Source organism: Rhinoraja longicauda, chromosome 9 (genome assembly GCF_053455715.1).
Source record: "Rhinoraja longicauda isolate Sanriku21f chromosome 9, sRhiLon1.1, whole genome shotgun sequence".
Taxonomy (NCBI): domain Eukaryota; kingdom Metazoa; phylum Chordata; class Chondrichthyes; order Rajiformes; family Arhynchobatidae; genus Rhinoraja; species Rhinoraja longicauda.
The window spans coordinates 68,150,269-68,167,004 of record NC_135961.1 but is presented as its reverse complement, the minus strand read 5'-3'; the positions used below and the strand labels follow the sequence as shown (position 1 = coordinate 68,167,004).

Below are 16,736 nucleotides of genomic sequence, written 5' to 3'. Positions count from 1 at the left end.
AAAATCATGAGAGGAATAGATCGGGTAGATGCACAGAGTACTCTTACCCAGAGTAGGGGAATCGAGGACCAGAGGACACAGGTTCAAGGTGAAGGGGGAAAGATTTAATAGGAATCTGAGGGGTAACATTTTCACACAAAGGGTGGTGGGTGTATGGAACAAGCTGCCAGAGGAGGTAGTTGAGGCTGGGACTATTCCAACCTTTAAGAAACAGTCAGGCAGATACATGGATAGGACAGGTTTGGAGGGATATGGACCAAGCGCAGGAAGGTGGGACTAGTGTAGTTGGGTCATGTTGGCCAGTGTGGGCAAGTTGGGCCGAAGGGCCTGTTTCCACACTGTATCACTGCATGACAGGAGGAGTAGTGGTGGTGGATGCTAATTTAATAGAGACATTTAAGAGGCTTTTAGATTGGCACATGGATAGGCAGGGACGGTCAGATATGGATCATGGATTAGACTAGCTTGGCATCATGTTCAGCACAGATCTTCTGGGCCAAAGGGCCTTTTCCTGTGCTGTACCTTTTCCATGTTCAATGTTTAAAGTGAGTGGTTTGCATGTTGCTAAATCGTCTGCCTTAAGTGTGCATGCTGATGTTCCTTATACGTACCTTTTATGTAGGAAGGAACTGCAGATGCTGGTTTACCCTGAAGATAGAGACAAAATGCTGAAGTAACTCGGGCCTGAAGAAGGGTCTCGACCCGAAACGTCATCTTTCCCTTCACTCCAGAGATGCCGCCTGTCCCTCTGAGTTGCTCCAGTATTTTGTGTCTATATTTTATTTAGGTTTTATTCTGTCATTCATCGCATTATTAAGGTCTTTGTGCAAATCTTGTGGCCTTAATTTCATTTTGTGTGGATTAGTTCCCCTTGCATGAAGTATTACACAAGGAAAGTAAACATTTTCAATTTGACAGTCTGTGTGATTTTTTTTGTTAAGGTTAAAACAAATGCCACTTTATTGCTCTGCGCCCGTTTATTAATTCCTTGACTTTGTGTTGTTAACATTCAGCAGAAAACTGCAGAGTTTATCTTCTACTAAATATCTTGCATTAAACTAAGACGGCAAAGGGGCCTTCTTGCATTCTTGAACATTCCATGATCTTGTGAAAGATTCCAGCTCAATTTATTATAATCTAATTTTTTCAGGATAATTTGATCTGGTACTTAATTTACATTAATTCTGGTATTCTGTCAAGGTTTACCAAAACCACACTATTGGATGTACGAACACCTGTTATCAATCTAGCCTTCTTACTATGCTTTCTGTCATGAAAGCAGTGTAGCATATTGATTACCGCTAATTACTGCTGAGGTTTTGCAAATGCCTTTAAAATAAGAATAAAAATGAATACCCACAGATTTTATGCTTGAAAGGAAAAGGAAGTCCAACAAGGGTGGTCACGGTGGCGCAGCGGTAGAGTTGCTGCCTCACCGCGCCGGAGACCCGGGTTCCATCCCGACTACGGGTGCTGTCTGTGTGGAGTTTGTACGTTCTCCCCGTGACCTGCGTGGGTTTTCTCCGAGATCTTCGGTTTCCTCCCACACTCCAAAGACGTGCAGGTTTGTAGGTTAATCGGCTTGGTATAAAAGTAAATTGTCCCCAATGTGTGTAGGATTGTGTTAGTGTGTGGGGATTGCTGGTTGGTGCAAACTCGGTGGGCCGAAGGGCCTGTTTCCGCCCTCTGTATCTCTAAACTAAACTAAACTCTGAACTCAGTCTGAAGAGGGGTCTCGACCCAAAACGTCACCCATTCCTTCTCTCCATAGATGCTGCCTGACCCGCTGAGTTACTCCAGCATTTTGTGTCCATCTTCGGTTTAAACCAGCATCTGCATTTCCTGCATTAAAGTATGTTTTCAAAAAATGCGAGAAATTCTCAAATTTTTTACTCATTTCAGAATTCAAAGGAGCACAGATGAAGAACTGATGAAGTTGGCAAAGGAATTTGACCGGAATATGGTAGAACAGGATGTTAGCTACGGTCACGAAGTCGGTGAAGTGAGCGAGTTTCTGGATAATGAAGAGTCAGAACAAACACTACGCACGAAGCAGGCAACCCTTGACATTTCATCGCTGGGAATCGTAGGCCAGACCAGAATCGCTGAGCCAGTTGAAGACAACAGAAGCGGGGCCCGTCTGAGATCGAGGCAGAGTAGCAGCCAGAGGTCGCTGGATCTGGAGGCTGAAGCTGCTGTCAATGCCTTGTTTGATGGGCCTACTCAGCATGCCAGCCACCCCTTAAGTCAGGGCCTCTCAGGAGATGAAAGCTCAGGCCCAAAGTTAGAGCCCTCTCATGTGGCCAAAGCTGCCTGGACGCCCGTGAAAGGAAACGCTGGCAAAGGTGTAAGCACCACTGCCACAACTGCCCTGAAACACAAGAACATTCCCCAAGAATCTGCGCCAATTGTAGTGGATCCACCAGACAGAGGCCGTCTCTCTGGCAAGGCAACCAACGACAAGAAGCTGGTTTGTGGAGATTCCGCTGCGGGTTTTGGTGAGGGGACCGACGCTCCCTCGAAAGGCAGAGCGGCCGCAGTGTGCGCGCCTGGATCGGCGCCGTCCGACGACGGGTTTGACGACTGGATGGAAGACGACTCGTTTATACAGCAAATGACCCAACTCCCCGAGCTGGGCCACGCTGGCACCAGAAGCCAGGCCTCGCTTGGTGCCGGGCAAAACCTTACAAACCACGTGGATAATGCAAACAAACCACAGGGCGATCCTCCAACAGCACCGTCTGTATCACTGATGCAATCTTCTACCAGCACACCCAATGTCAAAGAGTCGGCAGCAAAGAGCTTCCCATTTGGGCAGGGGTCTGAAAGGCCAAAGTCGAGGATTACTTTCACACTGCAAAGCAAAGCCTGCAGTAAGCTGACCGAGGAGCAAGCTGGCGCAAAGTGCCAGCCGAGGAAAGACTTTAAAAGTGCGGTCAATACAGTACTTAAGAGGGACTGTGGTAATTCTGATGTTTCAACACCTCAACGGGGTGCCCTTCAAGCGCCAGTGAGGGCATTGTCTTCCTTGACTAGTGCCACGCCGTTTGAACGGGCGACGTGGTGCGATGGGAGTGCACAGAGGAGCACTCTTGGGTCACAGAAGCCGGCTTGCTGGGACGGTGCGGGGCTTGCAGAATGGAGCTGGGCTGGAGGGCCGAGGGCTGAGAAAGCGTCCGGTGCAGGCTCGGCGCAGGCTGCAGAGGCACGGGGCCGCCTCTCTCCCTTTGCCCCCGACGACTGGAACGACGCAGAGTTCTACAGTGAAATCCAGGACATGTTCCCTGAGTCGGACAGTCTGTGGGAAACCAGTGATGATGATCTAAACCGCATGTGCGATGACGTGGAAAAGCTGATTGAACACCAGAGTTCTGGCCCCACCTTGCCCGCTGGAACGGTAGAAACGAAAGGAGCAAGCGGCAACCGGAGATTAACGGGCAACATGCTCAGAAACCAGCTGAATGGCCAGCAAAAACACTTCAACCAAAATCAAACCTTTGTTATCCCAGAAAGAAAAATCTGCTCCAGGGATCGGGGACAGTTTGCAGCAAAACAGAATGCCTTACCTGCGTTGAGCCCTCAGCCTGGGTCACCAGATCTGATTTGTACGGTATGTACCACAGCTACGCCATCTACACAAAGCCACCATTTGAATTCTGCAGGCAGCGTCCAAGGTAACGTTTTGACAAATACGTCCAAGGTGTGCAGCGTGAACTTTAACGGATTACCTTCTGTGACTGGTTGGAGAAATTCCACCGACGCTTCAAAACCGCCGCCGTCTCCGGCCGCAGCGAGCGCTGGCGCTGGGCAGAGCGTGCAAACGTCCAGCGGGAACGCTGCTCCTCACGCTCCCAGAGCGCAGGGCGCCGCGGGCATCGCCAGAACCCCCAGGTTCACCTTCAGCAAGATCACGACTTTGCCCCTGACTGGTATTCTGGGCAGCCACGCCGCGCAGTGCGAGAAGGCTTTTGGCAACGGAGATCGTGCAGCATGGCCCACGGAGAGATGTGTTCAGTCAGCTCCCAGCACTAAAGCCACCTGGAGCCCAGCACCAGCACTCAAGAGGCATTTTTCAGACTCCACTTTAGTGCTCAAAGGTGGTGAGATTGTGTAGTTTTCAACATTTAACACTAACGTTTAGTCAATTGTAATTGTCACTCTTTAATGGAATATTGTTTCCAGTCTGAGGAAGGGTCTCGACCCGAAACGTGACCTATTCCTTTTCTCCAGAGATGCTGCCTGACACTCTGAGTTACTCCTGCCTTTGGTGTCGAACCTCTACAATTCCTTCCTACACACTGATCTCAAATGTTGTTTCAACAGGGATATTTCCTGAGTTAACAACACAAATAGTAAGCTGTAGATACAAAGAACTGTAGATGCTGGTTTAATACAACAAAATAATGGACAAAGTGCTGGAGTAACTCAGCGGGTCAGGCAGCATCTGTGGAGAACACGGATAGGTGACGTTTCACAAAGTGCTGGAGTAACTCAGCGGGTCAGGCAGCATCTCTGGAGAACACGGATAGGTGACGTTTCGGGTCAGGACCATTCTTCAGACAGATGTCACAGGTGTCAGAGGTTATGGGGAGAAGGCAGGAGAATGGGGATCGGAGGGAGAGATAGATCAGCCATTGGTGAATGGCGGAGTAGACTTGATGGGCCGAATGACCTAATTCTACTCCTATCACTTATAACCTTTTGAGTAGTGAACATCGACTATCCACGTTCTCCAGAGACGCGAACTGAGTTTAGTTTAGTTTAGAGATACAGCGAGGAAACTGGCCCTTCGGCCCACCGAGACCACGCCGACCAGCGATCCCCGCACACTAACACTACTCTACACACACTAGGCCCACCGAGACCGCGCCGACCAGCGATCCCCGCTGGTCGAGACCCTTCAGACAGACAGAAGAAGAGTCCCGACCCGAAACGTCACCCACTCCTTCTCTCCAGAGATGTTGCCTGACCAGCTGAGTTACTCCAGCATTTTGTGTCTACCTCAGTTTAGTTTAGTTTAGTTTAGAGATACAGCGCGGAAACAGGCCCTTTCGGCCCACCGTGTCCGCACCGACCAGCGATCCCCGCACACTAACACTATCCTACACACACTAGGGACAAGTTTTTAAACATTGTATACCAAGCCAATTAACCTACAAACCTGCACATCTTTGGAATGTGGGAGGAAACCGAAGATCTCGGAGAAAACCCACGCAGGTCACGGGGAGAACGTGCAAACTCTGCACAGACAGCGCCCGTAGTCGGGGTGGAATCGGGGTCTCTGGCGCCGTGAGGCAGCAGCTCTACCCGCTGCACCGCCCTGCTGTCGTCAGGTAGCAGCTCTACCGCTGCGCCACTGTGCCGCCTTGCTGTCGTGAGGCAGCAGCTCTACCAGCTGCAGCACTTTGCATACCGGCTGTTGTGTAGTTTGTTCAGATGCCAGGCTGGTTTAGGATTATTGAGGAAGAAAGTCAGTAAAACTAACTTCAGTGATTCCATATAATGGTTATTCACAAATTGTCTCAACTTAATCTGTCTTGAAATGTGATTCCTGGCAAATAATTATTTCTGGTGATCCACAACAACTGATCATTTCCCTTTCTCTGTCTTTCCCCAACCTACTTGTCCTGCTAGTTTCACTGTTCATATCCTTTCATTACCACCACTCCCACAGCCAACAATGGACCATTGTGGGCTCCTTGGCCAGCGGTGCCAGCTCTGATGTGTTCTGTACCTTTTCATCCCTCTAGCTTTCCTCTCCCCTGACTCTGAAACGTCACCTATCCATGTTCTCCACAGATGCTGCCTGACCCGCTGAGTTACTCCAGCACTCTGTGAAACGTCACCTATCCATGTTCTCCACAGATGCTGCCTGACCCGCTGAGTTACTCCAGCACTCTATGAAACGTCACCTATCCATGTTCTCCACAGATGCTGTCTAATTTGCTGCGTTATTCCAGCACTCTGTGTCCAACTTAACCATTTTTCAAAATTCCGATGAGAAAAAATTGAAACTTCACAAGTGATAGGAGCAGACTATGGCCATTCGGCCCATCAGGTCTACTCCGCCATTCAATCATGGCTGATCTATCTCTCCCTCCTAACCCCACTCTCCTGCCTTCTACCCATAAACCCCTGACACCCGCACTGATCCAGACCTGTGACTCTCCGCCTTACAACTGTCCGTCTGTGGCTGGTGAGCGATGCAGGGAAAGCTGCACAAAAGCTGTTATCCTTCTCAATGACTGATGCTTTCCCTGTGTTTGATTTGTGCAGTTGGTGAAGTGGCGGGCAGGCCATCGGCAAAGTGTTCTCTGCTGGAGATCGAGAGAAAGAAGCAGGCGGCACTCGCTCGGAGGAAGATGAAAACACAAGGCAGCTGCAGCCACCCGTCAGCCGTGTGATCTCCAAACGATGGCTCTTTATGAGAGGAAAGTAACGAAGATATTAGCCCTTGCGAGGAAAGTGGCGGCGCGGCACGGTAAATGGGCTTCGGCCCGGCGGATAAATGGAGGCAGATTACTAAGCGGAAGCACTGGGAAGTTCTCTTACTCAGGAGGACTTTGTACCACCCCTCCTGATAACATCATGATTGGAAGTCTCAGCTTTTCCCCACAGCCCTCTTTTCTACTCGTTGCTTCCCTTGCGTGCGCTCCGAGCCCAGCGTTTAAGCTCGCGAGTACGACTCACGATACAGGATGCGGGAGTCACTCACGAGCCGGAGAAAACTTTCAATCAAGGACTAAAGATTCCCCGCTGCTACCCCCCTGAGAAACGTCCACTTGACCAAGACGCCATGAAATGGGAACTGCCCTGGTCTGTACGCATTAGTCTCGGCCGGGAGTTTTATTGAAAATCTGACTTGAGACGTTTCCAGAAACAGTGCCCAATTCCAGTTCCCTTGAGGAGAGAGTCTGAAGAAGTGCCTTGACCCATCCCTTCTCCCCAGAGATGCTGCCTGCCCCGCTGAGTTACTCCAGCATTGTGTGTCTTATCTCCAGTTCCCTTGAAGTCCCAATCAAAATTTGAACTGGGGACACCAGCATCTTCTCTCAGCATCTTCTCTGAATAAAATGCAAACTGTGAGCTGCACTATGTATTATTTAAATAGTTTATCCTCGTTTAATTTATGTCGTTTGTTTTTCGAATGAAGGGCTTCCAAGAGGTCCATTCTTGGTGTGAATGGTATGCCATCCTGAGGGGACTCTGCAAATATGTGAACGGTTTTATTTTCTTCTTGCTGTTTTAAGTTGCGAAATTTCCAAGTACGCCATTCGAGATTTCTTTTTTTTTTAACGCTGTAGCTACTCTCCCTGAAAGGTGTGCAGAATCGCGGAGATCAGAAAGCTCCGTGCAAGGCACACGATGGCAAAAGCTACATTAGGTTCATTTGAGTGGCTGCAAGAAAACACAAGCAGGTCTCTGTTTTTTGTTCATTTACATTTGAGCACAATGAAAGGTCAGCTTCTATACACAGATACAACAACCATCGTGTTCAGGTTGTCTTGAGAATAAAGCCGTCGTGATATTTTTTAATGTGTTCACCTCTACGTGACTGTGATAATGCCCTGTAAATTTTACCACATCAATGTTTTATCACAAACCTTTTGTTATCTTTTTAAAATCTACCTCAAAACACGGGCATTTAATTAAAATATTCTTGACTCTGGCCAGTGCATTATTTAATTCAAAAACTCGGTGAGATTCTTGTAGTGCTTTGTATGTGCCTTTTTAGTTAAATTTGATACAGTTTGGGGTTTCTTTTGTGTGCACTGTGTGGCTAATGTTTGCAGTCTAAGTCTTGGAGTGGTCAGAGAGCTATTGCAATGATCCAACTCTGCAGCATTATTCCTTGCAGTAAGTTTCAGCGGAACGATAATACCTTGGCAAGTGTACATATGTAAGTGTTTATGTATACCTTGAGTTTTTTTAACTTAAGAGTCTAGACATCTAATAAAGAAAAAATCGAAGGAGTCATTTAGTATTTTAAAATGGCAAACTAATGCACCTTGCATTTTAGCCCATACACAGACGGTTCCTAAAGGAATGGTTAACTTTGTGTAGGAAATAAAAAACTGCAGATGCTGTTCTAAATCGAAGGTGGACACAAAATGCTGGAGTAACTCAGCGGGTCAGGCAGCATCTCGGGAGAGAATGAATGGGTGACGTTTCAGGTTGAGACCCTTCTTCATACAGAATCAGTCTGATCAGTTGGTCAGTCTGAAGAAGGATCTCAACCCGAAACGTCACCCATTCCTTCTCTCCAGAGATGCTACCTGACCCGCTAAGTTAACTTTCTGTATTTGGTTGAGCGCCTGACAAGATTGTGGCAATCTATATTGCAAAACTGTGAAGATTTTCTGTCATAAAGTTCATAAGATCACAAGCGATAGGAGCAGAATTAGGCCATTCGGCCCATCGAGTCTACTTCGCCATTCAATCATGGCTGATCTATCTCTCCCTCCTAACCCCCTTCTCCCTGTAATCCGTGACACCATTCTGAAAGTTGTGCGACATTGTTTTTATTCCCTGCTGTTATTTGGGGACCATGCTTCTAATTTAAGATGCAGTGAAACTATTCTTAAATGAATCCAGTGTGAAAAGCACAATGTTGAGTGATCTGTAAGTTCCTCAACTTGCTGATGAGCAGGATGGTGTTCCAGTTTCATGTTAATCTTAAAAGCTTAAATTTCTTAGCAATTAATTACACCGTTTATGTTATAGGCCAGCAGAGAAATGATAGAAAAGCTGAGTGGTTGCAATTAAACATAGAAAATAAGTGCAGGAGGAGGCCATTTGGCCCTTCAAGCCAGCACCGCCATTCTTGTCATCATGGCTGATCATCCACCTGTGCCTGCCTTCTCCCCATATCCCTTGATTCCACTAGCCCCTAGAGCTCTATCTAACTCTCTTTTAAATTCATCCAGTGAATTGGCCTCCACTGCCCTCTGTGGCAGAGAATTCCACAAACTCACAACTCTGGGTGAAAAAGTTTCTTCTCACCTCAGTTTTAAATGGCCTCCCCTTTATTCTTAGACTGTGTGGCCCCTGGTTCTGGACTCTCCCAAAATTGGGAACATTTTTCCTGCATCTAGCTTGTCCAGTCCTTTTATAATTTTGTACGTCTCTATAAGATTCCCCCTCTCATCCTTCTAAACTCCAGTGAATACAAGCCCAGTCTTTCCAATCTTAGAATTCTTTCTCTCCAGAGATGCTGCCTGTCCTGCTGAGTTACTTCAGCACTTTGTGTCTTTATCTTCTGTTTAAACCTGCATCTGCAGTTCCTTCCTACACATAGAATCCTACAGCACAGACTCTTTCAACCCACCTTATTCATGTCGACTTTAGAGATACATTGTGGAAACAGGCCCTTCGGCCCACCGAGTCCCTGCCAACCAGCGATCACCCTTTACACTAGCAGTATCCTCCTCCACACTAGGGACAATTTACAATTTTTGTTCACCGATGCCAATTAACCTACAAACCCGTACGCCTTTGGAGTGTGGGAGGAAACCGGTGAAAATCATGAGAGGAATAGATCGGGTAGCTGCACAGAGTCTCTTGCCCAGTGTAAGGGAATCGAGGACCAGAGGGCAGATTCAAGGTGAAGGGGAAAAGATTTAATAGGAATCTGAGGGGTAACCTTTTCACGAAAAGGGTGGTGGGTGTATGGAACAAGCTGCCAGAGGAGGTAGTTGAGGCTGGGACTATCCCATCGTTTAAGAAACAGTTGGACAGATACATGGATAGGACAGGTTTGGAGGGATATGGACCAAGCGCAGGCAGGTGGGACTCGGGTAGCTGGGACATTGTTGGCCGGTGTGGGCACGTTGGGCTGAAGGGCCTGTTTCCACGCTGTTAGGGTCTCGACCAGAAATGCCACCCATTCCTTCTCTCCAGAGATGCTGCCTGACCCGTTGAGTTACTCCAGCACTCTGAAACGTCACCTATCCGTGTTCTCCACAGATGCTGCCTGGCCCGCTGAGTTACTCCAGCACTCTGTGTTTTCCTCGTAACTCCAGCACTTGCAGTCACTTTATTCTGATGGCCTACTTTAGAAGAAGTAACTTTTAATTTATTGCAAGTTTTATTCGGGGGAAGATACAGCTCAACTAAGCCAGAAGTCATTGGAAATGGTGTGCTGACAACTTGTCTACCAAAGTACATTCGATTATTGTTAAAGGACTTTATCAGCTCTACCAATGTGAAATTGTATTGTGAATGGTCGGTCACGGTGGCGCAGCGGTAGAGTTGCCGCCTTACAGCGAATGCAGCGCCGGAGACCCGGGTTCCATCCCGACTACGGGCGCCGTCTACGGAGTTTGTACGTTCTCCCCGTGACCTGCGTGGGTTTTCTCCGAGATCTTCGGTTTCCTCCTACATTCCAAAGACGTGCAGGTTTGTAGGTTAATTGGCTTGGTGTAAATGTAAACATTGTCCCTAGTGTGTGTGTAGGACAGTGTTAATGTGCGGGGATCACTGGTCGGCGCGGACCCGGTGGGCCAAAGGGCCTGTTTCTGCGCTGTATCTAAATCTAAAACGAAATCTTCGCTTTCCTCCCACACTTCAAAGACGTGCAGGTTTGTAGGTTAATTGGCTTGGTTTAATGTAAAAATTGTTCCTAGTGTGTGTAGGATAGTGTTAGTGTGCGGGGATCGCGGGTCGGCGCGGACCCGGTGGGCCGAAGGGCCTGTTTCCGCGCCGTATCTTGAAACTAAACTATAAATTAGTGTGGGCAAAAACGTTGTTTCTTTTCACTGGACGAACGACCGTGTCGTACAGTTTACGGAAAATCTGTCTGTGTTTGTTGAGGCGTTCTTGGTTGGTGTATGAATGTTTGTTGGGTGGTTTTACAGCCGCAGCCTGGGTCTGTCAGCTCTGCTTTCCCAGTGTGGAGGAGATGATAAGTGGACAGCAGTGAGCAGGCTCTCCCTTTGATCTGCGGCCTGCTCACTCACCAGACTGCTGCCTGCACACAGGCATTAAACATCGTTTAGAAGTGTGGAATAGCCAGGAAGATCGGCTATGTGAAATTGTATTGTGAATGGTCGGTCACGGTGGCGCAGCAGTAGAGTTGTCGCCTTACAGCGAATGCAGCGCCGGAGACCCGGGTTCCATCCCGACTACGGGTGCTGTCTGTACGGAGTTTGTACGTTCTCCCCGTGACCTGCGTGGGTTTTCTCCAAGATCTTCGGTTTCCTCCCACACTCCAAAGACCTGCAGGTTTGTAGGTAAATTGGCTTGGTATAAATGTAAAAATTGTCCCTAGTGTGTGTAGGACAGTGTTAGTGTGCAGGGATCGCTGGTCGGTGCGGACCCGGTGGGCCAAAGGGCCTGTTTCTGCGCTGTATCTCTAAACTAAACTAAACAAAACATTCAGTAGAAACCGTACGTTAGGTGGCTATGATGTTGGGTACAATAGACAATAGGTGCAGGGGGAGGCCATTCGGCCCTTTGAGCCTGCACCACCATTCAATGTGATCATGGCTGATCATTCTCAATCAGTACCCCGTTCCTGCCTTCTCCCCATACCCCCTGACTCCGCTATCCTTAACAGCTCTATCTAGCTCTCTCTTGAATGCATTCAGAGAATTGGCCTCCACTGCCTTCTGAGGCAGAGAATTCCACAGATTCACAACTCTCTGACTGAATTTTTTTTTCCTCATCTCCGTTCTAAATGGCCTACCCCTTATTCTTAAACTGTGGCCCCTTGTTCTGGACCCCCCCAACATTGGGAACATGTTTCCTGCCTCTAGCGTGTCCAATCCCTTAATAATCTTATATGTTTCGATAAGATCCCCTCTCATCCTTCTAAATTCCAGTGTATACGTTAGGTGGCTATGATGTTGGGTAAGTCAAGTCTACTTTATTTGTCATATGTATATACAAGATATGCAGTGAAATGAAAGTGGCAACGCCTGTGGATTGTGCTAAACTACAAAACGGAATATAAATTAATACAGTAAATTAAATTAGTCCCTGGTGATATGAGAGTCCTGATGGCCTGTGGGAAGAAACTCCATCTCACCCTCTCTGTTTTCACAGCGTGACAGCGGAGGCGTTTGCCTGACCGTAGCAGCTGGAACAGTCCGTTGCTGGGGTGGTAGGGGTCCCCCATAATGTTGCCGGCTCTGGATCTGCACCTCCTGATGTATAGGTCCTGCAGGGGGGCGAGTGTAGTTCCCATGGTGCGATCAGCCAAAAGCACTACTCTCCTCAGAGTCTTCCTGTCCTGGGCAGCATCCCAGCATTCCTCTCCCCATCAGAACTGCCCCCTCCATCGACTCCTTTAAGTCCAGGCTCAAAACCTATTTCTACTCCCTAGCGTTTGAGGCTCATTGAGGAGGCGCTGTGAACTGTTTGCGTGCTACTGTATGTTTCATTTTTTTCCTTAGTCCCTAATCAGATGTACAGCACTTTGGTCAACGTGGGTTGTTTTTAAATGTGCTATACAAATAAAATTGACTTGACTTGACTTGACTTGGGCAGAGCTGTTCCCAAACCAGATTGAGATGTTGCCAGACAAGCCCCAGAGTAGAAGCACTGAAGGATCCTCAGAGACACTAGGTTCCTCAGTGATCCTCAGAGTCATTAGGTCTATGATGTGGGTAGGTTAGGTGTATTAAATGCATTTTCGGCGTACGATATTTTCGGTTTACGACGGGTTTATCGGAACTTAATCCCATCGTAAATCGAGGAGCATCTGTACTTTAGATGGAAACATTCTCCAATAAAAGTTCAGAACAAGTGGACATGAAACCCATGAACGTTGAATTCTCCAATTTCGGGTAATTAGAGGAACAGCACCTCGCATTTCGCTTGGGTAACTGACAACCCAATAAAATGAACGTTGAAGGTAGACACAAAATGCTGGAGTAACTCAGCAGGTCAGGCAGCATCTCAGGAGAGAAGGAATGGGTGACGTTTCGGGTCGAGACCCTTCTTCAGACCAAGGTGAATATGAATGGTGAATTCTCCAATTTTAGATAACGTCTCCAAACACCACCCCTGACTTAAACATAGAAACATAGACAATAGGTGCAGGAGGAGGCCATTCGGCCCTTCGAGCCAGCACCGCCATTTATTGTGAACATGGCTGATCGTCCACAATCAGTAACCCTTGACTTCCTGATCAACAGACTTGAATTCCCCGACTTCCTGACTAACAGACCCCAATCGGTGAGAAGAATAGGGATCCTCCACGATAATCCACAACACTGGTGCTCCGCAAGGAAGCGTTCTCAGCCCCCCTCGATACTCCTTGTAGGCCCACGACCGTTCAGCCTTGCAATTTTCAAATTGGCAGACGACGCCACCATTGTGGGCCGGATGTCAAACAACGATGAGACGGAGCGCAGGAAGGAGATTGAGACCCTCATGTCCTGGTGTCGAGACAACAAACTTTCTCTGAATGTCGGCGAGACCAAGGAGATAGTGATGGACTTCAGGAATCGAAGTGGTACACATACCCCAGTTTGCCTATGTCGTGATAAAAGTAGAGATGGCTGAAATCTTCAAATTCCTTGGAGTCAATATCACCAACAACTTCTCCTGGACCACCCAAAAAAGCACACCAACGCCTCTACCTCCTAAGAAGGCTAAGGATGTTTGGCGTGTCCCCCACAACTCTCACCAACTTCTAAGGATACTCTTGCTATTGAGGGCGTGCAGCGTAGGTTTACTAGGTTAATTCCCGGAATGGCGGGATTGTCATACATTGAAAGACTGGAGCGACTAGGCTTGTATACACTGGAATTTAGAAGGACGAGAGGGGATCTTATCGAAACGTATAAGATTATTACGGGGTTGGACATGTTAGAGGCAGGAAACATGTTCCCAATGTTAGGGGAGTCCAGAACAAGGGGCCACAGTTTAAGAATAAGGGGTAGGCCATTTAGAACGGAGATGAGGAAAAACTTTTTCAGTCAGAGAGTTGTGAATCTGTGGAATTCTCTGCCTCAGAAGTCAGTGGAGGCCAAGTCTCTGAATGTATTCAAGAGAGAGCTAGATAGAGCTCTTAAGCATAGTGGAGTCAGGGGGTATGGGGAGAAGGCAGGAACGGGGTACTGATTGAGAATGATCAGCCATGATCACATTGAATGGTGGTGCTGGCTCGAAGGGCCAAATGGCCTACTCCTGCACGTATTGTCTATTGTCTATCGTCTATTGTTTATTGTCTAAAGATGCACCATAGAAAGCATCTTATCAGGATGCATCACAGCTTGCTTTGGGAACAGCTCCATCCAAGGCCGTAAAGAAATTGCAGCGAATTGTGGACGCAGCCCACTAGTTCAGTTTAGTTTATTGTCACGTGTACCGAGGTACAGTGAAAAGCTTTGGTTACGTGCTAACCAGTCAGCGGAAAGACAACACATGATTACAATCAAGCCATTTACTGTGTACAGATGCATGATAAGGGAATGACGTTTAGTGCAAGGTAAAGTCCGATTAAAGATAGTCCGATAGTAGTTCAGCACTGCTCTCTGGTTGTGGTAGGATGGTTCAGTTGCCCGATAACAGCCGGGAAAAATTGGAAACACAAAATGCTGGGGTAACTCAGCGGGTCAGGCAGCATCTCGGGAGAGAAGGAATGGATGACGTTTTGGGTCGAGACCCTTAACATCACCCATTCCTTCTCTCCCGAGATGCTGCCTGACCCGCTGAGTTACTCCAGCATTTTGTGTCTACCATCGATTTTAACCAGCATCTGCAGGTTTTTTTCCAACACGGGAAAAATTGTGAATTGTCCCTAGTGTGTGTAGGACAGTGTTAGTGTGCGGGGATCACTGGTCGGCGCGGACCCGGTGGGCAGAATGGCCCATTTCTGCACTGTGCCTCCAGACTGAACTAAACTAAACTAAACTAATCTCGCACTTGCTCAGATTAAACTCCATTTTATGAGTTGCATTCTGACAGAGAGCAGCTTGTGCAGTATAAAGATGTGAAGCTAATCCCTAAAGGGCCTGTCTCACATTAGGCGATCATTTTGGCGACTGCTGGCGACTGTCAAAGTCGTAGCAGATCGCCGAACTTTTCTTTTACCCGACGACAATGACCACGACGATGACCACGACGATGACCACGACGATGACCACGACGATGACCACGATGATGACCACGACGATGACCACGACGATGACCACGACAATGACCACGACAATGACCACGACAATGAATTTAGAAGGATGAGGGGGGATCTTATTGAAACATATAAGATAATTAGGGGATTGGACACATTAGAGGCAGGAAACATGTTCCCAATGTTGGGGGAGTCCAGAACAAGGGGCCACAGTTTAAGGATAAGGGGTAGGCCATTTAGAACGGAGATGAGGAAGAACTTTTTCAGTCAGAGAGTGGTGAAGGTGTGGAATTCTCTGCCTCAGAAGGCAGTGGAGGCCAGTTCGTTGGATGCTTTCAAGAGAGAGCTGGATAGAGCTCTTAAGGATAGCGGAGTGAGGGGGTATGGGGAGAAGGCAGGAACGGGGTACTGATTGAGAGTGATCAGCCATGATCGCATTGAATGGCGGTGCTGGCTCGAAGGGCTGAATGGCCTACTCCGGCACCTATTGTCTATTGTCTATAATGACCACGACAATGACCACGACAATGACCACGACAATGACCACGACAATGACCACGACAATGACCACGACAATGACCACGACAATGACCACGACAATGACAACGACCACGACAACGACCACGACAATGACCACGACAATGACCACGACAATGCCGATTCAGGTCGAGATTACACCGTCTTCAGAAACATTGCAAAATTCCCACGCTGTTAATGCTTCTCCGGCGACCTAATTTTCGCTGACATCACTGACAAGTCGGTAAGTGCTTGAGAGTTTTGAACTATAACATCTTGCCCGGGTTACTTAAAAACCAAGCATCACTGTAACAAGGAATAAACTGGATTTACTTCCAGTTTACTAATAGCTGTATTCAAAAAAATAATTTTCAAAGTGGTTCAGTGGATTTTTGTGAAAAGTGTGTGGGCATTCTTTGCAAATGTAAGGGAGATGCATATCTGGTTTCTGGGTTGCATATCGGGGTTGGGAGCCCACTTTAAATGTAATCGCTGATGGCCATAAACATCGTGAAAATTCCCACGCTTACCTGACCGTCAAACTGTCGCCTCCAATCTACCTGTCAAATGTCCTGACGGTAAATAAATTGGTTAAACACAAGCATTTTGTGGTATTTTGAAATGACTTTACTTAATTTAATATTACGTGCTTCTAAATGCATCTAAGAGGACCTAGCAAACCTGGGGACAGCGTGAGACAGCGACCGCAATAAGCAACGATACCTGGCGACAAGCCAGCTGTTGCCGAGAGATTTCACTCCGGATGATTTCTCAGCGACGCGCTGAGATCCACTACGATTCTTGGAAGACTCCTCACGGTCACGCCCGCGACACACGGCGAACTGTCGGCTACAGCCTAGTCACGGGCAGTCACCTTAACATCGCCTAAAGTGGAACAGGGCCTTTACTGATAGCGGCCAAGCCCACTTTGATCCAGATAAACTTTCCCAACAAATGCTCCCTCTTTGGAACTTTTCACTCTTTCCATTTAGATTTTTTTTTAGATTTAGAGATACAGCGCGGAAACATGCCCTTCGGCCCACCGAGACCGTGCCGCCCAGCGATCCCCGCACACTAACACTATCCTACACACACTAGGGGACAATTTTTACATTTGCCCTGCCAATTAACCTACAAGCCT

The 16,736-nt window shown here is 47.7% G+C and overlaps 1 protein-coding gene across 4 annotated transcripts in view; it reads left to right on the top strand.

The window, feature by feature from the left end:
• etaa1a (ETAA1 activator of ATR kinase a) overlaps window positions 1-7,862 on the top strand; it is a 30,118-nt gene extending 22,256 nt beyond the window's left edge. For 3 of the 4 annotated variants that reach the window (XM_078405672.1, XM_078405674.1, XM_078405675.1), the window contains 2 exons: window positions 1,903-4,100; window positions 6,277-7,862. In XM_078405672.1, the coding sequence (XP_078261798.1) occupies window positions 1,903-4,100; window positions 6,277-6,404 (2,326 nt within the window). In that variant the 3' untranslated portion in view covers window positions 6,405-7,862. The remainder of the gene's footprint in view (window positions 1-1,902; window positions 4,101-6,276) is intronic. The other variant, XM_078405673.1, reaches the window with a different exon arrangement.
• The last annotated feature ends 8,874 nt before the right edge of the window (window positions 7,863-16,736 follow it).